Source organism: Homarus americanus, unplaced genomic scaffold (genome assembly GCF_018991925.1).
Source record: "Homarus americanus isolate GMGI-L3 unplaced genomic scaffold, GMGI_Hamer_2.0 scaffold46583, whole genome shotgun sequence".
Lineage (NCBI taxonomy): Eukaryota > Metazoa > Arthropoda > Malacostraca > Decapoda > Nephropidae > Homarus > Homarus americanus.
Window position 1 is genome coordinate 2136736 of NW_024731675.1, and position 25574 is coordinate 2162309.

The 25574-nt window shown below is 40.9% G+C and overlaps 3 protein-coding genes across 8 annotated transcripts in view; all 3 read right to left on the reverse strand.

Moving 5' to 3' along the window:
* Positions 1-10589, reverse strand: part of LOC121867763 (ecto-NOX disulfide-thiol exchanger 2-like) — a 32514-nt gene extending 21925 nt beyond the window's left edge. For 5 of the 6 annotated variants that reach the window (XM_042367843.1, XM_042367845.1, XM_042367844.1 and 2 more), the window contains exons 1-3: positions 10482-10589; positions 1391-1600; positions 244-417 (exon numbers count right to left, since the gene is read on the reverse strand). In XM_042367843.1, the coding sequence (XP_042223777.1) occupies positions 244-417; positions 1391-1600; positions 10482-10518 (421 nt within the window). In that variant the 5' untranslated portion in view covers positions 10519-10589. The remainder of the gene's footprint in view (positions 1-243; positions 418-1390; positions 1601-10481) is intronic. The other variant, XM_042367842.1, reaches the window with a different exon arrangement.
* A 4658-nt stretch (positions 10590-15247) lies between these two features.
* On the reverse strand, positions 15248-18589 carry LOC121867652 (protein Son-like). Its single transcript, XM_042367668.1, has 4 exons — positions 18529-18589; positions 17467-18228; positions 16556-16835; positions 15248-16329 (listed from the first exon to the last, which is right to left on the reverse strand). Exons 1-4 carry the CDS (start codon positions 18587-18589, stop codon positions 15942-15944), a joined length of 1491 nt encoding a protein of 496 aa, XP_042223602.1. The 3' UTR covers positions 15248-15941.
* A 3112-nt stretch (positions 18590-21701) lies between these two features.
* The window catches only part of LOC121867678, a 7949-nt gene continuing 4076 nt past the window's right edge, over positions 21702-25574 (reverse strand). Inside the window, exons 2-4 of the mRNA XM_042367697.1 lie at positions 23719-24480; positions 22893-23172; positions 21702-22666 (exon numbers count right to left, since the gene is read on the reverse strand). Coding sequence (XP_042223631.1) covers positions 22279-22666; positions 22893-23172; positions 23719-24268 — 1218 coding nt within the window. The 5' untranslated portion in view covers positions 24269-24480 and the 3' untranslated portion in view covers positions 21702-22278. The remainder of the gene's footprint in view (positions 22667-22892; positions 23173-23718; positions 24481-25574) is intronic.

The following is a 25574-nucleotide window of genomic DNA, read 5'->3' on the forward strand; positions in this document are numbered from 1 at the left end:
ACAAGAGACAGTACAGTATTGTAAAGAAATACATTTTACTGTGTTCTTCAGGACCTGACTGGGTGTAGACTGTAAACTTACTGAATAATCCTAAACGACAGACAGTGTGTGTGTTTTAGTAATTAGCTAAGAGATGTAAAGTGACTCTGAATATCACTCGTCCACAGAGATAAGTTATAAATAATATGGTCGGAGAACCTGACACATTAATGTTATAGTGGCAGAAGGTCGTGCACAACTTACTAGCTGCTACGGGCATGGGAGGTTTGTTCTTGTTGGTGTTGAACTCCAGCGGGGCGTCGTTGGTCGCGGGGTTGACCGTCACCTGCATGGGGCCCATCATCCCGGGGCCCATCGCTGGTCCCATCCCGGGCCCCATCCCCATAGGACCAGGGCCCATCATACCTGTAATCAGTCCTGAGAATAATTAATATGGGGAAAGTCTCAATAAGGTAATGGGGTGAAGAATGCCACCTCAGGCCCCCTTTGTGTGGGCCAAGGGCAGGGCCTAACTGGGGGTATAACTCTAAGGGGTAACTCAACCATAAACTTAAGGGGTTTAATAATCTAAGTATCACAAGTAGAGTAAATAATTCCCCCCTTAACAACCAACAGTGGGCAACATCTGTCCTCAAAGGTACAGTACTGTATTACTCTTCTGTAAATGATTGATAGTTATGTATCTATACTGTAATATCTAACTTTATAACAATTCAAACCTAAAACTGTAACAAAACACCATATATAAAATACACAAGTTTTAATTTTTGAAGTTACCTTCCTACACTACACTGTTAAGACATTGGTTCACATCTCAACCTAAAACCTTTACTTGCTATTGAATTTACCTATTTTATTTCATCATGTTTCACTATTACAATATTTATTTTTCTCTTCAAACTCAAAACTAGAAATAAAGGTAATATAAAATTTCTTTCTGCAACCTTGACTGATTGACACACAGACACACACACACACATAACACTCATACATACACACACAAATACACCACACACACACACATAACACTCATACACACACATATAACAGACAGACACATACACACCACTCCATCCTACTTTCCTAATTCATTTTAATATATATTTTTTACAAGTCTTACAAGTTGGGGAGGAAAACCTACACACAAAATACTACCTTGACTCACTCTTATTGTTGGAACAGAAGTATTGAGTCATGTTGTCTCCTGTAGTACATCCACAACAACAAGATACAGTACTGATCATTCCCACACACTATATACTTCACACAGATTACCGACGCATTAAAATCTGCAGTCCCCTACGCTGAGTTGTAGACCCATGCAGTAACTGGTCTATTTCAATCAAATCTGTCAACTTTCTACCGTGGCATTGACGACAACACAACTGACCTCCATTTGGGTAGTCTGCGGGCATGACTGGTCCTCCGGGAGGTGGCGGGGGCGGTCCTGGAGGTCCCGTGGTCCCCGGTGGAGGAGGTGGGGCCATCATCCCGCCCATGGCCATGTTGGGTGGTCCCTGACTGGTCGACGGGGCGGGATTGGCCATGGTGGTACACGGAGGAGGGCCGGGGGGCATCGGCGGCATTGGGGGCGGACCATCTGTGGACGAAGCAAGTTTATTAATGACTGGCACCGGGTATGGACGGCCGGCCTACACGTCAAACACAATAATAACTCATCGACGTCGACCAAGTTTTAGATTTTAACCAAAAGTCTCCGTGCTGGCTTCTCCGGAGTATTGGGAGAGTGAGGAGGCTTCTGTCACCAAAAATCAATCCGATAAATGTCGACAAAAATCCCCAAGACCGTACATCTATTACGCCCACTGTACTCTGGGTGATTACATACACAGTGAGAGTATTCTTCAGAGTATTTCATAAAGCAGTTGTGTTCCATGTTTGTCTTACTGGTAACACTTCCTCACTACCAGGCCTAACTTGGTGACAAAGGAACCTGCATTAAATGGAGTCAACAAACCAAGTATGAAGGAAGGCACTGGGGGTGATACTATAACATCTCACTCATATAACAGAGAAGACTTGTAATAATGGAGGAAAAATTACAACACAATCTACAACCAGTTAATCACAACTCTTAGTGCTTGAAGTGAGAGACATAAGAAAAGTAAATACCCAGTACAAGAGACACAAAGGGGGGGGAGGGGGGAAATAGACTCTTTCTCTACCTTTTGTCTTCCTCACAATGGCTCTAACTTCCCCATACATCACGACTACGAGAGAACAACAACTCAGGAAGATCAATTTTATTCGAGGTTTAGTCCTGGAGAAGTAATGATCTCGGCACAGTAACTCCCCGGTCGAAATACACGATACGAGCGATTAAAGAAGAACCAGATTTATTAACAACGAACGTAGATTCATTAAGTAAACGTAAACACTAGAGAGACGCAAGGATCTGGTCAAAATATCTGAGGTTATGTTTAAAGCAGAACTCAGGGTAAGTCTGTTTCTTTCAAGGTGATGCTCAGCTAAACGAGACCTTAGTTACTGATGTTTTAACCGCGTCCATAGTAGATCGGTTCTCCCTGGGGTCCTGTGAGTGAGTGAGTGAGTGAGTGAGTGAGTGAGTGAGTGAGTGAGTGAGTGTGTGAGTGAGTGAGTGAGTGTGTGAGTGAGTGTGTGAGTAAGTGAGTGTGGTTTTATCTTGGTATTCACGGTGTTTCCTTTGCTAACACCTGTCACCCAAAATAAACACATAGATTAAGACACAGCTAATATATACAGGTCTGACACCCACACCCTCTATACTACAACTACCACTACTACCACTACTACTACTACTACCACTACTACTACTACTACTGATAAAATAATAATCTCAATGCCAACCTCTGACACACAAACCAATTAATCAATATAATAATGAATCTCCCTGAGCATTAACAAACCCTATTACTCGACCAAGACTCAACGAGATCCTTACACAAATAAACACGATAACAAGAACCAATCGCAGTGAGGCAAAAAATATATACGTATTGAGTGACCTTGACCTTTGACCCTGATTGGCTGAGGTCAAACTGTATTGTGGACAGATAGAGAGACACAAATATTTATAGTAGACACATAAATACATACACACAGATATAAAGCAGACATACAGCATACACACACACAATACACACATACAGCATACACACGCACATATATACAGAACAATACACACACACAGGAATACAGTACACAGACAATATTACTACACCACACCACCATAACACACCATACCCTAAACTAACCCTCAAAACACGAACATTATTTTCACCACAAGGGGCACTAACAGTCGACCCTAATACTGTACAGCACTCAGAGTGGATCCTCGGTGCCCGTACAGTTAATCGCTACAGAACTCCCGAGAACGATTACATAACTTGATATTCCAGTTTAATTCACGTTACTGTAATAAAAATACCGTATTAACATAACCTAACCAAACCCTAACCTAACAGGATAATATAAACACCTATGGTTCATTTCCAGGTGTTTACTTATCACCATCCTGTCAACTGTAGCTATATGGTGTTGCTCTCTCTCTCTCTCTCTCTCCATCCCACTTCCTCCCTTTACCCCAGCTTCCTGACTCCCTCGCTCCATCCCTAACAAAAGAGGGAGTAGAGGAGATGAGTAAATAGATACATAGAGAGAATGACAACACATCAATTGGATTATCTGTATGTATAAAATATTGAAAGATATGAAAAAAAAAAATATTGAAATACTATACTATAAAAAAACCAAAAAAGATTGAGATAGACAAAAAAAATGTACAAATAATTGAAAAATACACAAATTTTTTATATAAAAGATTGAAAAAATGTAAAAAAATTATCTATTGTATGTGTGTGTGTCTGTCAACCTTGCTTTTGTGACGGTATTCTTTCCTCTGTCTCTCTCTCTCTCTCTCTCTGATGGTCTAAACAAAAGAATATATAAAGACTCACAGGTAAATGCTAATTACCTTTTCCTACGAGTAACGGGGGAGGGGGGACGTCGGCGAAAAACTGCGGTCGTTCATAGGCCAGTTCAGCGACGTCTTTGAGGATGTGCTGCATTCTGAGGCGGACACGGTAGCCGATGGTCTGACTTGTCCCTTCCATTAAGGACAGCGCACCTCTCAGCAGATCACCGTTCATGATGACTCGCTCGATTATCTTTAGTACGTAATAATTACTGTCTCTTGTCTTCCTTAAGGGACGATATAGATCAATAATATCAATACCCGACAGCAAAATCTTCTTGTTTGGATGTGTGAGGTGAGGATGTTTGTCACATAATGCACTGCTACACCAGGTACAGTACTGCTACACCAGGTACAGTACTGCTACACCAGGTACAGTACTACTACACCAGGTACAGTACTACTACACCAGGTACAGTACTACTACACCAGGTACAGTACTACTACACCAGGTACAGTACTGCTACACCAGGTACAGTACTGCTACACCAGGTACAGTACTGCTACACCAGGTACAGTACTGCTACACCAGGTACAGTACTACTACACCAGGTACAGTACTGCTACACCAGGTACAGTACAGTAATGCTACACCTGTAATTACTGTTATAATTATTTCCTGTTGTTTTTGTGGTGTAATATATTCGACTCTTGAAAATAACAATATTTTTCGTATCGTTCAGCGCCACAGTCAGAAGTACAAATAACAAATGATCTTTTCTAAGTTACATCACTTATTAAATATTTCACAAGTGTTTTCTTCCAGACGTAAATTATCTTGACTTCGCCAGAGTATCGAGCGTCGTATAAATTAACACTCCAAGACTCAGACACAACAAATTAGCACTGGGGGGGGTCCCAATTTTCCTGCTATTGAGAGTCTGGCCAGCCGATAGAGACTGAGTATAGCATGACTGATGTAGGGGAAGTGACATTAAGCAGACCTCCTCCTCCTCCCCCAACCAGCCGCCGGCCTTGTGAGCCACACCGGCACCACCATGTCCTTCCTGGTTTACCCTGAAGTACGGCCTTCTGCATGACTCGTCGAATACTGTATGTCTGTTAGAGGCTACCGGCTCCATGAAAGTTTCTACCCCCCACATGTTATATAATTCAACCTAACTGGCCTTAATAATAATAAGTTACAACCACACACATTTATATACAACCTAACTGTTAATAATAATAATTCCGGTAATAATAATATTTACTGTCATATAAGAAAATGTATCTTTCCTTTAGTTCCTTCTAGTTTATCTGACTAAAGCCTAATGATTTTATTCTGAAGTCTTCACTGTTTCAGGTCAAGTGGGAACCAACCCAATCTGTCCATTAGTAAGGAGTTGTTATTGTACTCGAGGGGTTAAAGCATTATATTTGAGGGGTTAAATCATCATACTCAAGGGGTTAAATCATCATACTCAAGGGGTTAAATCATCATACTCAAGGGGTTAAATCATCATACTCAAGGGGTTAAAGCATTATATTTGAGGGGTTAAATCATCATACTCAAGGGGTTAAAGCATTATATTTGAGGGGTTAAATCATCATACTCAAGGGGTTAAATAATCATACTCAAGGGGTTAAAGTATTATATTTGAGGGGTTAAATCATCATACTCAAGGGGTTAAATCATCATACTTCAGAGATTAATACAGTACACCGAGGACCTTAAATATATTCACACAAACACCACAACTTAACCAACCATCACAATAACACACCCAGCTAGTTAAAACACTCTTATACTTTACATCATCAAGACCAAACTCCCTAATGAGGTAATACAACTAATGTACAAATAATGGGAAGTTTTTCACACCCATAAATATACTGTACATAGATAATTGTATTTTCTAGATATAATGTAGTTATATGCTTATTTTGCCTCTGGTTTAACTCCTCTTCTCTCAGTGCTATGCTGTATGAATGAAAAACCTAAAGTTACGATGTTTTAATTTATTTCTGGGTGGGTTTAGTCGATGGTATGGTGTATCTGATATATGGTGGTAATAGTGAATGGATAATGAGGTAAATAATTGATGATGGTGAAGTAGGAAATGATAGTGTATAGCAAGTAAAAGATTGTATATTTTTAATTACGATCAAATACCGGTAAACTTAATACACTACATAAATAAAAATTTCCTTATACCTCCTAGTCATTACTTCCCATAAAAACTGTCATTAAAAAATATATCTAAATTATTTTATTAAGATTTATAAAAGACAATATCCTGTAGGCTTGTATCACCCTTTATGTAACTAGTCAATGAGAAAAGCTGCATCGATTTACAAATGTTTTTCTGGGAACGTAACCCAATTCAAAATCAGGATCTACTTGTATAACGTCGTAATATCCGGACAGCATTCACCTACAGCGGTTTTTTTTAGTAACACGAGAGACAAGATAGAAATTAAAAGTGTAATGATGTCGCCACAACAAACTTGACCCACTGTGTGATCGTTACTGTGTCAATGTCAGTGAGTCAGTGTTACAAGGTGAGGCAGGCAGGTAGTTCGTGGCTGTGTTCCTCTTCCTCTCTGTTTACACAATGGTTCCACATATCGCACACAATAACAATTCGCAGACTCACTCACACGGTAGTAAAATCAACATTAAACGCTAAAACCAATGTTAAATACACAATCAAATTATCGTTTAAGCAGAGAAACATATGACCTGTAATTTTAATCCGGTTTTACAGTCCAATGGGAGCAGGACGACTATACTGAGGGTTGGCGACCACGACCCTCCATGGTGAATATTTTAAGGATGTCTTAAATCATCCCGGGAGCACCTCGAGATTACCTCCCACCCCCAGCCTAATTCACCTGATGATTTAACACCCTAACACTACCTAAGAGGGTTAGATTAGGTGAGGTTATGCTATTTTAAGTTAGATTAGGTTAGGTTAGCTTTGGTTAGATTATGTTAGGTTAAGTTAGGTTAGATTAGGTCAACATTAAGATAATTAGCTAGGGGGAGGGGGGGCTATTCTTCATGTGATCACTTCCCAGTTACCCTCCCACCCAAAAAAAAAATACTCATTTCAATAAAGGGCCAAACAACAGGTAGGTCCTCAGGTGTGTCATTAATTAAGTAACCTTGCAGTGTGGCAGGTGAGGTGACGTCAGACCCTTCACTAGTACAGCACCCCACCTGCCAGCATCCTGTTACTGTGTCAACCCCCCATCCCACCCCCCCCCTTCTCTCCCACACTACTCTGCCCCACCTCCTTCCTCTCCCTCTTTCTGCCCCTCCCCCTTCCTCTCCTGCACCACCCTGCCCTGCCTCCTCCATCCTTTCCAGCACCACCCCCTCCCAGGCTCCCACCTCATCTTAGTCAAAAGGTATGAGTGAGAGAGACAGACAGACAGACAGACAGACAGACAGACAGACAGACAGACAGACAGACAGAGACAGACAGACAGACAGACAGACAGAGAGACAGACAGACAGAGACAGACAGACAGAGACGAACGAACGGGCAGACAGACAGACAGAGACAGACAGACAGACGAACAGACAGAGGAGACAGACGCAGAACAGACAGACAGACAGCAGACAGACAGACAGACAGACAGACGAACAGACAGAGACAGACAGACAGACCAAGACAGACAGACAGACAGACAGACAGACAGACAGACAGACGAAGACAGACAGACAGACAGACAGAAGACAGACAGACAGAGACGAGACGAACCAGAGGGACAGAGGCAGACAGACAGAGACAACAGCGAACAGACAGACAGACCAGACGAACAGACAGACAGCAACAGACAGAGAGACAGACAGACAGAGACAGACAGACAGACAGACAGACAGACAGACAGACGAAGACAGACAGATAGAATCATGTGTGATATTAGTGGCAAACCAGAGTGATATACTGTACTGTACGCTGGGGTTCACTGTCCTTAACTCATAACACCACTAACAACACCACTAACAACACCACTAACTAACAACACCACTAACTAACAACACCACTAACTCACAACACCAGTAGTAACAACACCACTAACTCACCACTAACACCACTAACAACACCACCACTAACTCACAACACCACTAACAACACCACTAACTAACAACACCATAACTCACAACACCACTAACACACTAACAACACCACTAACTAACAACACCACTAACAACACCACTAACTAACAACACCACTAACTAACAACACCAGTAAGTAACAACACCACTAACTCACAACACCACTAACACCACTAACTAACAACACCACTAACTCAACACCACTAACTCACACCACCAGTAAGTAACAACACCACTAACTCACAACACCACTAACACCACCACTAACAACACCACCACTAACTCACAACACCACTAACAACACCACTAACTAACAACACCACTAACCCACAACACCACTAACACCACTAACAACACCACTAACTAACAACACCACTAACTCACAACACCAATAACAACACCACTAACTAACAACACCACTAACTAACAACACCACTAACTAACAACACACCACTAACTAACAACACCACTAACTCACACCACACTAACTCACAACACCACTAACTCACAACACCACTAACTCACAACATCACTAACTCACAACACCAATAACAACAACACCACTAACAACAACACCACTAACTCAACAACACCAACAACACCACTACTAACTCACAACACCACTAACAACACCACCAACTACACAACACCACTAACAACACCACTAACAAACAACACCACTAACTCACAACACTAACAACAACTCAAAACAACACCACTAACTCACAACACCACTAACAAACAACACCACTAACTCCAACACCACCACTAACAACAACACACTAACTCACAACACCACTAACAACACCACTAACAAACAACACCACTAACTCACAACACCACTAAATCACAACACCACTAACAACACCACTAACTCACAACACCAACAACAACACCACTAACCTACAACACCAACAACACCACCAACAACAACACCACTAACTCACAACACCACTAACAACACCACTAACTCTCAACACCACTAACAACACCACTAACTCACAACACCACTAAACCAACACCACTAACTTACAACACCACCAACAACACCACTAACTCACAACACCACTACTAACTCACAACACCACTAACAACACCACTAACTCACAACACCACTAACTCACAAACCACTAACTCACAACACCACTAACAAACAACACCACTAACAACAACACTAACAACAACACCACTAACTCACACCACTAACAACACCATACTAACTCACAACACCACTAACAACACCACTAACTCACAACACCACTAACTCACAACACCACTAAAAACAACACCAACAAACAACACCACTAAACAACACTAACAACAACACCACACCACAACACCACTAACAACACAACACCACTAACTCACAACACCACTAACAACACCACCACTAACTCACAACACCACTAACAACACCACTAACTCACAACACCACAACTCACAACACCACTAACCACACCACTAACTCACAACACCACTAACTAACAACACCACTAACTAACAACACCACTAACTAACAACACCACTAAGCAACAACACCACTAAAACAACACCACTAACAACACCACCAGTAAGTAACAACACCACTTAACTAACAACACCACTAACTAACAACACCACTAACTAACAACACTACTAACCACCACCAGTAAGCAACAAACTAACTCACAACACCACCAACTAACACCACCAGTAAGTAACAACACCACTAAGTAACAACACCACTAAGTAACAACACCACTAACTCACACACCACCAAGAACAACACCAAACACCACCATAAGTACAACCACCAACCATTAACTAACACCACCAGTAAGTAACAACACCACTAATTCACAACACCACTAACAACACCACCAGTAAGTAACACCACCACTAACACCACCACTAAGTACCAACACCACTAAGTAACAACACTACTAACAACACCACTAACTCACAACACCACCAGTAAGTAACACCACCACTAACTAACACCACCACTAAGTAACAACACCACTAACTAACAACACCACTAACTAACAACACCACTAACTCACAACACAACTAACAACACCACTAACAACACCACTAGTAACTAACAACACCACTAAGTAAACAAGTAAACACAGTCATTTAAAGATCATAGAATAAAAACCTCATTAAATACCAACATATAAGTGTTAATATCTCTCAAAATACACCATAGAGGGGTTAAAGGTGTTATAGATCCCATGACATTAACCTATAGGGATAAATTAACGATAAATAAACCATAAATAAGGTTAAAATAAGGTTAAAATAAGGTTAAAGCCGATAATTGTTGTCATGGCAGAGTCCAACACGGGAGTCGTAGTCGATATTTCTCCCCCCCCAACCTGAGTTAATTTTCCCTCTATTACACCTTAAATCACTAGTTATCTCTAAGTATTATGAGTTAATGGTGATACTTACTCATCATTCCTCCCATATACCCATACGGAGCAGACATCCCTTGTAGAATATTGAAGGAAATTAGGGATTTTGTGGTGATGTTACTAAGGTCTTCTCTCTCTCTCTCTCTCTTTTTGGCTTGATGGAGGTGGCCATTCACTCCCTCTCTCACCTCTCTTATTTCACTTTAAAACACATAATTAATCAATATAATAAACATACTCTACCTTTAATTAGAACTATACTATTATTTTATCATTACTATATGTATATCTTGTCTTTAATATATCTAAAAACAGGTAAAATAAGGAATAATAACAAGTCTAAACTAAGAGATATGATATCTAACCGATCAATGTCTTATAGAAAACGTAACAACTAGAAAACGAGAAATTATTTTAAGGACTAACTTATATATCAAGATCTTATAAGGGAATATGTGGCTTATTTGATGCTGTTATCCTCTTAACCACTAATTGACTCGTTAGTAGCTTGGTGCGATTGGTCACGTCTCTAATTACTTTTCCTTTTCTTTTATCCTCTTCAAACAGACTCTGAAATACACAAAAGAATACAATTTCAATATTCTTCAAGGTTTATACTTATTAATGACGGTAATTTCTTGATTATACATTGCTTACCTGTGTTATGTATACATGAATCGGTCATTGACGATTTTACCTGACGAAATACCTATCTACTTATTCATCTCTATACATATCTAATTATTTATACATCATCTACTTATCTATAATTCCTACATATTTACTTACTATAATCATCTCTACATATCACAAAGACCATTATAATTTCTCACCTTAAATACCACAACAGACAGGTAAATAAAAATTGACCTCAACACAAACAGGTAGACTGGATAGTGTTCATAATAAAACACAATATTGTCATAGTTTTTTATTTATGTATTTTACAAGTTTCATGTATCAACGTTGGTTAAAAATAGGGTAATTATCTATGGGTATTGGTTCTTGTTAATTACTGAATGACTAATTGGGATGTGGTTTTTTTTGTGTTTTACGACATCCGGAGCATCTGAAGATTAGTCACCCCGGGGTTATTTCACTTAAAATTAACTATTCTGATTTTATAACTTAACTTGACCTAACTTAACCACACTAATTTAACCTTATTTCCACAGCTAGCATCAGGGGGTTTAATCACCAGGTAAAATAATCTTGGGGGTGGCTAATCTCCAGGTGTACCCAAGAGCCTCGCATACCTACAGGGAAAAAGGGATATATACATTATCATATATACCCATTCTATCTCATCCAGTCTATCTATCTTTCTACACCACAAGGGAGATAATATCTATTTTCTCTCAACCTATGTGTGATTTGTGAGGTCAGCGCCCCTCCCTCTCTCTACCATCCCGGGATGCCCCTTGAACTGACTCATAATCCTGATATCAGATTCTCAAAGGTTCCTACGATTATCACTCCTCATATCTATCTGGTTAATTTACGATAAAACATAAAAATAACATTACATATATACTGAGATTCCTCGTATACTCGTTAGTTAACTTGACACAAATTATAATTATCGTCGGGAGGGAAATTTAACGCAGGAAACTGAGAATTTGAGGCCAAATTTTTATCTCAAGAAATTATGATAAATTTTACGTAAAAATATAAATAAATTAATAAATCATCTTGTAAATAAAATGCATTAATTAACACTAAACTAAATACTGTATAATAACACTAATTTATATATTAATTACAAAGTTATGAGGTAAATAATTATCAAGACACATTTATACCACAACCAATCACTAATTTATATATAAAAACTATTAATGAATCCACTTCTATTTTAACCAATAAACTCTTCTCACATCAAAAGGTTAGTTAAATGTTAATATTAAATTCTAAAGACACATTTAATCTGATATGAATCAAACTCTTACGTGTTTCTATGTCACAACAACAACAACCTGAGGAAATATTTGATTCTAGTGTAAATATTATCTAAGTTATATATTAAAAATAGATATATAGTTGTTGGTTAGGTTAGTATGTGTGTGTGTTATGACATTGCTTAGTGTTTATATAACGTTACCTGATAAATGACTGCTATACATACTAATAGATAAATACAAATACTATGTACAAAATGTGTATAATTAAATAATGACCTAATAACTTGGAAAAAAAAATAACTTGGGTAGTGTTGGTTCACCTGTAAAACAAAAAAATTCCCAGAATGTCTTGTTTCTTAAATACCGCCAAACTATCGCGAAATTAATAAGAAATTTTACTAACAGGATAGGACATAAATTATCCTCTTGACTGGTGATGAGAGAACGTATCTAACTGACTCACTTAAGCTACCACACAAAGATGTGATTCTCAAAGGTTCCTACGTTAAGTTTTCCTCCTGACTGGTGATGTGAGAACGGATCTAACTGACTCACTTAAGCTACAACACAAAGATGGATTCTCAAAGGTTCCTACGTTAAGTTTTCCTCCTAACTGGTGATGTGAGAACGTATCTAACTGACTCACTTAAGCTACAACACAAAGATGGATTCTCAAAGGTTCCTACGTTAAGTTTTCCTCCTAACTGGTGATGTGAGAACGTATCTAACTGACTCACTTAAGCTACCACACAAAGATGGATTCTCAAAGGTTCCTACGTTAAGTTTTCCTCCTAACTGGTGATGTGAGAACGTATCTAACTGACTCACTTAAGCTACAACACAAAGATGGATTCTCAAAGGTTCCTACGTTAAGTTTTCCTCCTAACTGGTGATGTGAGAACGTATCTAACTGACTCACTTAAGCTACCACACAAAGATGGATTCTCAAAGGTTCCTACTTGAGATAACTGCTTATACTCTTACCTCGTTCCTCAAGTCAACTTTTATTTTCATATTCTACTTTCTACTACTTTCCCATCTACTGTCTACCATTCACTAGCAATTATTTCATCTACTTTGAAATACGACTTTTTCACCATGTAAAAAATAAACGCCTGTATCCTGCCTAAACTATAAACGCCTGTATCCCCCCTAAACTATAAATGCCTGTATCCTGCCTAAACTACAAACGCCTGTATCCCTCTTAAACTATAAATGCCTGTATCCCTCCGAAACTATAGACACCTGTATCCCCATAAACTATAAACGCCTGTATCCCTCCTAAACTATAAACGCCTGTATCCCTCCTAAACTATAAATGCCTGTATCCTGCCTAAACTACAAACGCCTGTATCCCTCTTAAACTATAAATGCCTGTATCCCTCCTAAACTATAAATGCCTGTATCCCTCCTAAACTATAAATGCCTGTATCCCTCCTAAACTATAGATGCCTGTATCCCCCCGAAACTATAGACACCTGTATCCCCATAAACTATAAATGCTTGTATCCCTCCTAAAGTATAAATGCCTGTATCCCTCCTAAACTACAAACGCCTGTATCCCTCTTAAACTGTAAATGCCTGTATCCCTCCTAAACTATAGATGCCTGTATCCCTCCTAAACTATAGATGCCTGTATCCTCCTAAACTATAGACACCTGTATCCCCCTAAACTATAAATGCCTGTATCCCTCCTAAACTATAATGCCTATCCTCCTAAACTATAAATGCCTGCATCTCTAAACTATAAATGCCTGTATCCTCCTAAACTATAGATGCCTGTATCCCCTAAACTATAGACACCTGTATCCCCATAAACTATAAACGCCTGTATCCTCCATAAACTATAAACACCCCTATCCCCCATAAACTATAAACGCCTGTACCCCCATAAACTATAAACACCTGTATCCCCATAAACTATAAACGCCTGTATCCCCCTAAACTATAAACACCCTGTATCCCCATAAACTCAATACTATAAACTATAAGTCTGTACCCCAAAACTCATACTGTATCCCCCTAAACTATAAACGCCTGTATCCCCCAATAAACGCCTGTATCCCCATAAACTATAAACGCCTGTATCCCCCTAAACTATAAACGCCTGTATCCTAAACTATAAACGCCCATATCTTAAACTATAAACGCCTGTATCCTCCCAAACTATAAACGCCTGTATCCCTCATAAACTATAAACGCCTGTATCCCTCCGAAACTATAAACACCTGTATCCCCATATATACCTGTATCCTCCTAAACTATAAACGCCTGTATCCCCATAAACTATAATGCCTGTATCCCTCCAAACTATAAACACCTGTATCCCCATAAACTATAAACCCCTGTATCCCCATAAACTATAAACGCCTGTATCCCCATAAACTATAAACGCCTGTATCCCCATAAACTATAAACCCCTGTATCCCCATAAACTATAAACCCTGTACCTCCTAAACTATAAACCCTGTATCCCCATAAACTATAAACGTGTATCCCCATAAACTATAAACGCCTGTATCCTAAACTATAAACGTGTATCCCCTCTAAACTATAAACGCCTGTATCCCCATAAACTATAAACCCCTGTACCCTCATAAACTATAAACCTGTACCCCTCCAAACTATAAACCCCTGATCCCCTCCTAAACTATAAACCCCTGTATCCCCCATAAACTATAAACATCCTGTATCCCCATAAACTATAACCCTGTATCCCACCATCTATAAACCCTGTATCCCCCAAACTATAAACCCTCTTGTCCCCATAAACTATAACCTGTATCTATAGACACCTGTATCCCCATAAACCAAATGCCTGTATCCCCTCTTAAACTATAAACCCTAATATCCCCATAAACTATAAACCCTGTATCCCTCTAACCTGAGCACCTGTATCCCCCATAAACTATAAACGCCTGTATCCCCCATGAACTATAAACCCCTGTATCCCCCATAAACAATAAACCCCTGTATCCCCCATAAACAATAAACCCCTGTATCCTCATAAACTATAAACCCCTGTATCCCTCCTAAACTATAGACACCTGTATCCCCCATAAACAATAAACGCCTCGTAAACAAAATAACAGCGATTGGCGTGTTCCAAATTACTTTACTCTCCCTCCCTCTCCTTCATGTATATATTTCCCTTTGTCTTATGTTTATCTGTCTCACTCTCTCCCTTCCTCTTCCCTTTAACCCTCTATTTACCTATCACTTTCATTATATACCTTATCTCCCATTCTCTTTGTGTATCTCTCTTCTCCTCTCCCTTTCTCTCATAACCCGATCTACTTTATCTAATTCTTTATTACTCAAACCGTATCTAAGGTATATCAGGGCTACCAACACTACCAGTAATCCAAACAAACAGGAGTACCAACATTACTCAAAATCACAATAATATTCACGTACCATTTTCTCTGATTTTTCTTTCGAGGGATAATTTATTTAATTTTATTTTCCTATTTCTTGTGTCTACGTTTAGTGATTGTCTTGTCTTCTTTGTGTTGTTTGTTGTTTATCATGTGTTTTATTCATCTTCCTCTTCCTCCTCTTTCCATTCTCCATCATCCTCCTCCTCGGCCTCCTCCTCAAACGGTCAAAAACTCGAGGGAGTGTGATCGCCTTGGCATCGAGTATGAGGCAGTGTGGTAACATGGATAATAACACTGCTCCTTGAAGCTCGTACTCAAACCATGCTGAAGTGAGGATGACTTATACGGTAAGAGGGTCATCTGGGGGTCGTCCTCGAGATTAAGGTCATCCTCGAGATTAAGGTCATCCTCGAGATAAGACGCCCCGGGAGGTAGATTTGATAACAGCCTGTATAACGGAGGGTGAAAGGTGACCCCATCTGTCCTGGCTGGGGTCACGGGGTCATCCTCCACGGCCAAGTCCTCCGGCTGGTACTCTGGCTGTCTGGGCTTCCTGGAGGTCCACCTTGGAGTCTTAGGTAAACACGCCTCGAACACACCCAACCTGTTGATAAGAAACATAAAATTAACATCTGTCTATCTGTCATTACCTGTCAGATTCCTTCCTTGTCTGTCTCTCAATCTGTCTTTAATTGCCTGTCAGACTCTCTCCTTCTCTGTCTATAATTGTCTGTCAATCTCTATCTCTCATTCTGTCTGTCTGTGTCTTTGTCCTTCCGTCTATTCTGTACCTACACTGTCTATATAAATCTGTCTATCCATCAACTCACCCCAAAACGGTCCACTGTTCAGAACGGTGATGAGTGGACGACAAGAGTGAGGTCTGGTCGTGCTGGTCGTCATAAGGCTTCAACAGGTCGTACCGGGGGTCGTGGGGGTCGTACTGGGGGTCGTACCGGGGGTCGTGGGGGTCGTACTGGGGTGTAGGACGACTTTTACAACGACAACAGCAGCAGCAGACGACACATGATATTAGCACCAGAGTTAACAGCAGGGAGAGCGGGATGGCGAGCAGGATAGCTTCTTTCATCTCTGTTATCATGTTGTGATCTGTGGCATGATAGAGAGGTGTTAGTCAAGTGTGGCATGATAGGTGGTGAAGCATAATAGGTGGTAAGGCATGATAGTGAGTCATGGTAGGTGGTGAGGCAAGATAGTAAGGCATGATAGGTGGTAAGGCAGTAAGGCATAATAGGTGGTAAGGCATGATAGTGAGTCATGGTAGGTGGTGAGGCAAGATAGTAAGGCATGATAGGTGGTAAGGCATGATAGGTAGTAAGGCATGATAGGTGGTAAGGCATGATAGTGAGTCATGGTAGGTGGTGAGGCAAGATAGCAAGGCATGATAGGTGGTAAGGCATGATAGGTAGTAAGGCATGATAGGTGGTAAGGCATGATAGTGAGTCATGGTAGGTGGTAAGGCATGATAGTAAGGCATGATAGGTGGTAAGGCATGATAGATATTGATATTGAAAAAACTTTATCGGAAAAATACCTTTAAATTTATACCTTAAAATCAACCTAAAATACCTGCCCGTGTGTGTGTGTGTGTGTGTGTACGTGTCCCTGTGTGTGTACGTGTCCCTGTGTAAGTAACAATTTTAGGTAAAACTCAAAATACATACAGGTAAATCTTGATAATTTAAGGGGTTTATTACAGGTAAATTTTGGCCTTAATTACCTGTGGGTTTACCTGTCTGTGTGTAATTAAGGGTGGAGGTGTTGTCGAGGTCTTGTTGTGCTACTGTTATAGGTCCCTCTTCTTCCTCCTCCTCCTCCTCCTCTTTCGTCTTCTTCTCCTCCTCCTCCTCTCTTCCTTCCATCCAGGACTCAACTTCTGTCTGTTTATTTCCTTCTGTCCTAGGCTTCTGTCTCTCCTCCTCCCGTCTAAAGCCCCTGTGATGGACCTTCCTCTCAGAGTGTCTCAGGCGATGGTGTCCACTGGGAGCCACCATCACCTCCTGCTGCTGGGGATCTTTCGGGGCTTTGAGCTTCCCTTGTATGTAATCCCTGACGTCATGATCCCCTGTGACGTCACTGTAATCGCTTGTGACGTCACTGTAATCGCTTGTGACGTCATAGTCTTTCCTCTCATACGTCATGCCTCTCTGTTTGTCAATGTCCTCTCCGTTATGGATGTTTCTCCGTCTACGAACGTCATTCTTTGCTCCCGAGTCGTCTTTCTCATGGCTGTCTTGTGAGAACGATAGTAATTTCCTCCTGAGAACCATTAGAATGACGTCCAGGAAGTCTCCACCGTGTTCTGATTGGTTTTCTTTGTGTGACGTCACCGACACCTGTCCCTGTGATTGGTTGGTTTCATGTGACGTCACCAGTATGCCTGTTTGTGATTGATTGCCTTCATATGACGTCACCAGTATGCTATTCTGTGATTGGATGGCGTTGATTGACTCCTCCCTGACGCTACCAATCACATCTTCAGCTGTAAACAAATAAAATATTAGTCGATAATTAATAAACAAAACTGTTCTGTGTGTGTGCGTGTGTGTGTGTGTGTGTGTGTGTGTGTGTGTGTGTGTGTGTGTGTGTGTGTGTGTGCGTGTGATGTGACACCTGTCCTTAATTACTTTATAAAGACGCCTTGAATGTACCTGTACGATCAAAGGTGTATTGGCTCTCGCTCTCTCTCCCTTTCTCTCTCCTTCTCTCTCTCCTTCTCTCGCTCTCTCTCCCTTTCTCTCTCCTTCTCTCGCTCTATCTACCTATTCACCTGTCTACCTACCTGAGGATCTCTCACTAATCAGGGCTAAGGTACAAGGATCTATTTTTCCCCACAAGTACATCTCCGTTCACCTTAATTACACGGTGGAGTCTACCTGTACACACCTGACCATACCTGACCGTGTGCAAGGACCTATAGTGAAGGGCAGGTGAGGCTGGTTAATGAGTGCCCCCCCTCTAGCTATATTAAGTTCTCTTTGATGATCTTGTTAAATTATTTCATCGTAATAAACTTCATCTTGTAAATAGAAATATTAATTACCATTTTTTTTATCAATATTTAAAATTATGTACGTAGAAATTCTCAAAGGTTCCTACGTTAAGTTTTCCTCCTAACTGGTGATGTGAGAACGTATCTAACTGACTCACTTAAGCTACCACACAAAGATGGATTCTCAAAGGTTCCTACGTTAAGTTTTCCTCCTAACTGGTGATGTGAGAACGTATCTAACTGTCTCACTTAAGCTACCACACTAGATGGATTCTCAAAGGTTCCTACGTTAAGTTTTCCTCCTAACTGGTGATGTGAGAACGTATCTAACTGTCTCACTTAAGCTACCACACAAAGATGGATTCTCAAAGGTTCCTACGTTAAGTTTTCCTCCTAACTGGTGATGTGAGAACGTATCTAACTGTCTCACTTAAGCTACCACACAAAGATGGATTCTCAAAGGTTCCTACGTTAAGTTTTCCTCCTAACTGGTGATGTGAGAACGTATCTAACTGACTCACTTAAGCTACCACACAAAGATGTGATTCTCAAAGGTTCCTACGTTAAGTTTTCCTCCTAACTGGTGATGTGAGAACGTATCTAACTGACTCACTTAAGCTACCACACAAAGATGGATTCTCAAAGGTTCCTACGTTAAGTTTTCCTCCTAACTTAACTGACTCACTTAAGCTAACACAAAGATGGATTCTCAAAGGTTCCTACGTTAAGTTTTCCTCCTAACTGGTGATGTGAGAACGTATCTAACTGACTCACTTAAGCTACAACACAAAGATGGATTCTCAAAGGTTCCTACGTTAAGTTTTCCTCCTAACTGGTGATGTGAGAACGTATCTAACTGACTCACTTAAGCTACCACACAAAGATGGATTCTCAAAGGTTCCTACTTGAGATAACTGCTTATAACTCTTACCTCGTTCCTCAAGTCAACTTTTATTTTCATATTCTACTTTCTACTACTTTCCCATCTACTGTCTACCATTCACTAGCAATTATTTCATCTACTTTGAAATACGACTTTTTCACCATGTAAAAAATAAACGCCTGTATCCTGCCTAAACTATAAACGCCTGTATCCCCCCTAAACTATAAATGCCTGTATCCTGCCTAAACTACAAACGCCTGTATCCCTCTTAAACTATGGATCCAAATCCCTCCGAAACTATACCTGTATCCCCATAAACTATAAATCCTGTAAACGCCTGTATCCCTCTAAACTATAAATCCTGCCTAAACTACAAACGCCTGTATCCCTCTTAAACTATAAATGCCTGTATCCCTCCTAAACTATAAATGCCTGTATCCCTCCTAAACTATAAATACCTGTATCCTCTAAACTATAGATGCCTGTATCCCCCCGAAACTATAGACACCTGTATCCCCATAAACTATAAATGCTTGTATCCCTCCTAAAGTATAAATGCCTGTATCCCTCCTAAACTACAAACGCCTGTATCCCTCTTAAACTGTAAATGCCTGTATCCCTCCTAAACTATAGATGCCTGTATCCCTCCTAAACTATAGATGCCTGTATCCCTCCGAAACTATAGACACCTGTATCCCCATAAACTATAAATGCCTGTATCCCTCCGAAACTATAGACACCTGTATCCCCATAAACTATAAATGCCTGTATCCCTCCTAAACTATAAATGCCTGTATCCCTCCTAAACTACAAACGCCTGTCCCTCCGAAACTATAGACACCTGTATCCCCATAAACTATAGATGCCTGTATCCCTCCGAAACTATAGACACCTGTATCCCCATAAACTATAAATGCCTGTACCCCTCCGAAACTATAGACACCTGTATCCCCATAAACTATAGATGCCTGTATCCCTCCGAAACTATAGACACCTGTATCCCCATAAACTATAAATGCCTGTACCCCTCCGAAGCTATAGACACCTGTATCCCCATAAACTATAAATGCCTGTATCCCTCCTAAACTATAAATGCGTGTATTCCTCCTAAACTACAAACGCCTGTACCCCTCTTAAACTATAAATGCCTGTATCCCTCCTAAACTATAGATGCCTGTATCCCTCCTAAACTATAGATGCCTGTATCCCTCCGAAACTATAGACACCTGTATCCCCATAAACTATAGATGCCTGTATCCCTCCTAAACTATAGATGCCTGTATCCCTCCTAAACTATAGATGCCTGTATCCCTCCGAAACTATAGACACCTGTATCCCCATAAACTATAAATGCCTGTATCCCTCCTAAACTATAAATGCCTGTATCCTCCCCTAAACTATAGATGCCTGTATCCTTCCAAAACTTCTCAACACCTGTATCCCCATAAACTATAATGCCTGTCCCTCTAAACTATAAATGCCTGTATCCCTCCTAAACTATAAACACCTGTATCCCTCCTAAACTATAAATACCTGTATTCCTCCTAAACTATAGATGCCTGTCCTCTAAACTATAGTACCTGTATCCCCATAAACTATAAATGCTAACATCCCCTCTAAACTATAGATGCCTGTATCCCTCTTAAACTATAAATGCCCTGCCCCTCCTAAACTATAACCTTATGTATCCCTCCTAAACTATAAACATATAGCATCTCTAAACTATAAATGCCTGTAACCCTCTAAACTATAAACCTCATCCTCCTAAACTATAGACACCTGTATCCCCATAAACTATAAATGCCTGTATCCTCCTAAACTATAAACCCCTGTATCCCACTCTGCCTGAGCACCTGTATCCCCCATAAACTATAAATGCCTGTATCCCCTCTTTCAAACTATAAACCTGTATCCCCATAAACTATAAACCCCTATTTATCCCTCTAACTATGAACACCTGTATCCCCATAAACTATAAACGCCTGTATCTGAACTATAAACCCCTGTGTCCCCCCGCCTAAACAATAAGCCCTGTATCCCCCATAAACAATAAACCCCTGTATCCTCATAAACTATAAACCCCTGTATCCCTCCTAAACTATAGACACCTGTATCCCCCATAAACAATAAACGCCTCGTAAACAAAATAACAGCGATTGGCGTGTTCCAAATTACTTTACTCTCCCTCCCTCTCCTTCATGTATATATTTCCCTTTGTCTTATGTTTATCTGTCTCACTCTCTCCCTTCCTCTTCCCTTTAACCCTCTATTTACCTATCACTTTCATTATATACCTTATCTCCCATTCTCTTTGTGTATCTCTCTTCTCCTCTCCCTTTCTCTCATAACCCGATCTACTTTATCTAATTCTTTATTACTCAAACCGTATCTAAGGTATATCAGGGCTACCAACACTACCAGTAATCCAAACAAACAGGAGTACCAACATTACTCAAAATCACAATAATATTCACGTACCATTTTCTCTGATTTTTCTTTCGAGGGATAATTTATTTAATTTTATTTTCCTATTTCTTGTGTCTACGTTTAGTGATTGTCTTGTCTTCTTTGTGTTGTTTGTTGTTTATCATGTGTTTTATTCATCTTCCTCTTCCTCCTCTTTCCATTCTCCATCATCCTCCTCCTCGGCCTCCTCCTCAAACGGTCAAAAACTCGAGGGAGTGTGATCGCCTTGGCATCGAGTATGAGGCAGTGTGGTAACATGGATAATAACACTGCTCCTTGAAGCTCGTACTCAAACCATGCTGAAGTGAGGATGACTTATACGGTAAGAGGGTCATCTGGGGGTCGTCCTCGAGATTAAGGTCATCCTCGAGATTAAGGTCATCCTCGAGATAAGACGCCCCGGGAGGTAGATTTGATAACAGCCTGTATAACGGAGGGTGAAAGGTGACCCCATCTGTCCTGGCTGGGGTCACGGGGTCATCCTCCACGGCCAAGTCCTCCGGCTGGTACTCTGGCTGTCTGGGCTTCCTGGAGGTCCACCTTGGAGTCTTAGGTAAACACGCCTCGAACACACCCAACCTGTTGATAAGAAACATAAAATTAACATCTGTCTATCTGTCATTACCTGTCAGATTCCTTCCTTGTCTGTCTCTCAATCTGTCTTTAATTGCCTGTCAGACTCTCTCCTTCTCTGTCTATAATTGTCTGTCAATCTCTATCTCTCATTCTGTCTGTCTGTGTCTTTGTCCTTCCGTCTATTCTGTACCTACACTGTCTATATAAATCTGTCTATCCATCAACTCACCCCAAAACGGTCCACTGTTCAGAACGGTGATGAGTGGACGACAAGAGTGAGGTCTGGTCGTGCTGGTCGTCATAAGGCTTCAACAGGTCGTACCGGGGGTCGTGGGGGTCGTACTGGGGGTCGTACCGGGGGTCGTGGGGGTCGTACTGGGGTGTAGGACGACTTTTACAACGACAACAGCAGCAGCAGACGACACATGATATTAGCACCAGAGTTAACAGCAGGGAGAGCGGGATGGCGAGCAGGATAGCTTCTTTCATCTCTGTTATCATGTTGTGATCTGTGGCATGATAGAGAGGTGTTAGTCAAGTGTGGCATGATAGGTGGTGAAGCATAATAGGTGGTAAGGCATGATAGTGAGTCATGGTAGGTGGTGAGGCAAGATAGTAAGGCATGATAGGTGGTAAGGCATGATAGGTAGTAAGGCATGATAGGTGGTAAGGCATGATAGTGAGTCATGGTAGGTGGTGAGGCAAGATAGCAAGGCATGATAGGTGGTAAGGCATGATAGGTAGTAAGGCATGATAGGTGGTAAGGCATGATAGTGAGTCATGGTAGGTGGTAAGGCATGATAGTAAGGCATGATAGGTGGTAAGGCATGATAGATATTGATATTGAAAAAACTTTATCGGAAAAATACCTTTAAATTTATACCTTAAAATCAACCTAAAATACCTGCCCGTGTGTGTGTGTGTGTGTGTGTACGTGTCCCTGTGTGTGTACGTGTCCCTGTGTAAGTAACAATTTTAGGTAAAACTCAAAATACATACAGGTAAATCTTGATAATTTAAGGGGTTTATTACAGGTAAATTTTGGCCTTAATTACCTGTGGGTTTACCTGTCTGTGTGTAATTAAGGGTGGAGGTGTTGTCGAGGTCTTGTTGTGCTACTGTTATAGGTCCCTCTTCTTCCTCCTCCTCCTCCTCCTCTTTCGTCTTCTTCTCCTCCTCCTCCTCTCTTCCTTCCATCCAGGACTCAACTTCTGTCTGTTTATTTCCTTCTGTCCTAGGCTTCTGTCTCTCCTCCTCCCGTCTAAAGCCCCTGTGATGGACCTTCCTCTCAGAGTGTCTCAGGCGATGGTGTCCACTGGGAGCCACCATCACCTCCTGCTGCTGGGGATCTTTCGGGGCTTTGAGCTTCCCTTGTATGTAATCCCTGACGTCATGATCCCCTGTGACGTCACTGTAATCGCTTGTGACGTCACTGTAATCGCTTGTGACGTCATAGTCTTTCCTCTCATACGTCATGCCTCTCTGTTTGTCAATGTCCTCTCCGTTATGGATGTTTCTCCGTCTACGAACGTCATTCTTTGCTCCCGAGTCGTCTTTCTCATGGCTGTCTTGTGAGAACGATAGTAATTTCCTCCTGAGAACCATTAGAATGACGTCCAGGAAGTCTCCACCGTGTTCTGATTGGTTTTCTTTGTGTGACGTCACCGACACCTGTCCCTGTGATTGGTTGGTTTCATGTGACGTCACCAGTATGCCTGTTTGTGATTGATTGCCTTCATATGACGTCACCAGTATGCTATTCTGTGATTGGATGGCGTTGATTGACTCCTCCCTGACGCTACCAATCACATCTTCAGCTGTAAACAAATAAAATATTAGTCGATAATTAATAAACAAAACTGTTCTGTGTGTGTGCGTGTGTGTGTGTGTGTGTGTGTGTGTGTGTGTGTGTGTGTGTGTGTGTGTGTGTGTGCGTGTGATGTGACACCTGTCCTTAATTACTTTATAAAGACGCCTTGAATGTACCTGTACGATCAAAGGTGTATTGGCTCTCGCTCTCTCTCCCTTTCTCTCTCCTTCTCTCTCTCCTTCTCTCGCTCTCTCTCCCTTTCTCTCTCCTTCTCTCGCTCTATCTACCTATTCACCTGTCTACCTACCTGAGGATCTCTCACTAATCAGGGCTAAGGTACAAGGATCTATTTTTCCCCACAAGTACATCTCCGTTCACCTTAATTACACGGTGGAGTCTACCTGTACACACCTGACCATACCTGACCGTGTGCAAGGACCTATAGTGAAGGGCAGGTGAGGCTGGTTAATGAGTGCCCCCCCCTCTCCTCCCCCCTCTCTCTCTCTCTCTCTCTCTCTCTCTCTCTATCGAGCGCTATATTAAGTTCTCTTTGATGATCTTGTTAAATTATTTCATCGTAATAAACTTCATCTTGTAAATAGAAATATTAATTACCATTTTTTTTATCAATATTTAAAATTATGTACGTAGAAATTCTCAAAGGTTCCTACGTTAAGTTTTCCTCCTAACTGGTGATGTGAGAACGTATCTAACTGACTCACTTAAGCTACCACACAAAGATGGATTCTCAAAGGTTCCTACGTTAAGTTTTCCTCCTAACTGGTGATGTGAGAACGTATCTAACTGACTCACTTAAGCTACCACACAAAGATGGATTCTCAAAGGTTCCTACGTTAAGTTTTCCTCCTAACTGGTGATGTGAGAACGTATCTAACTGACTCACTTAAGCTACCACACAAAGATGGATTCTCAAAGGTTCCTACATTAAGTTTTCCTCCTAACTGGTGATGTGAGAACGTATCTAACTGACTCAGCTACCACACAAAGATGGATTCTCAAAGGTTCCTACGTTAAGTTTTCCTCCTAACTGGTGATGTGAGAACGTATCTAACTGACTCACTAAGCTACCACACAAAGATG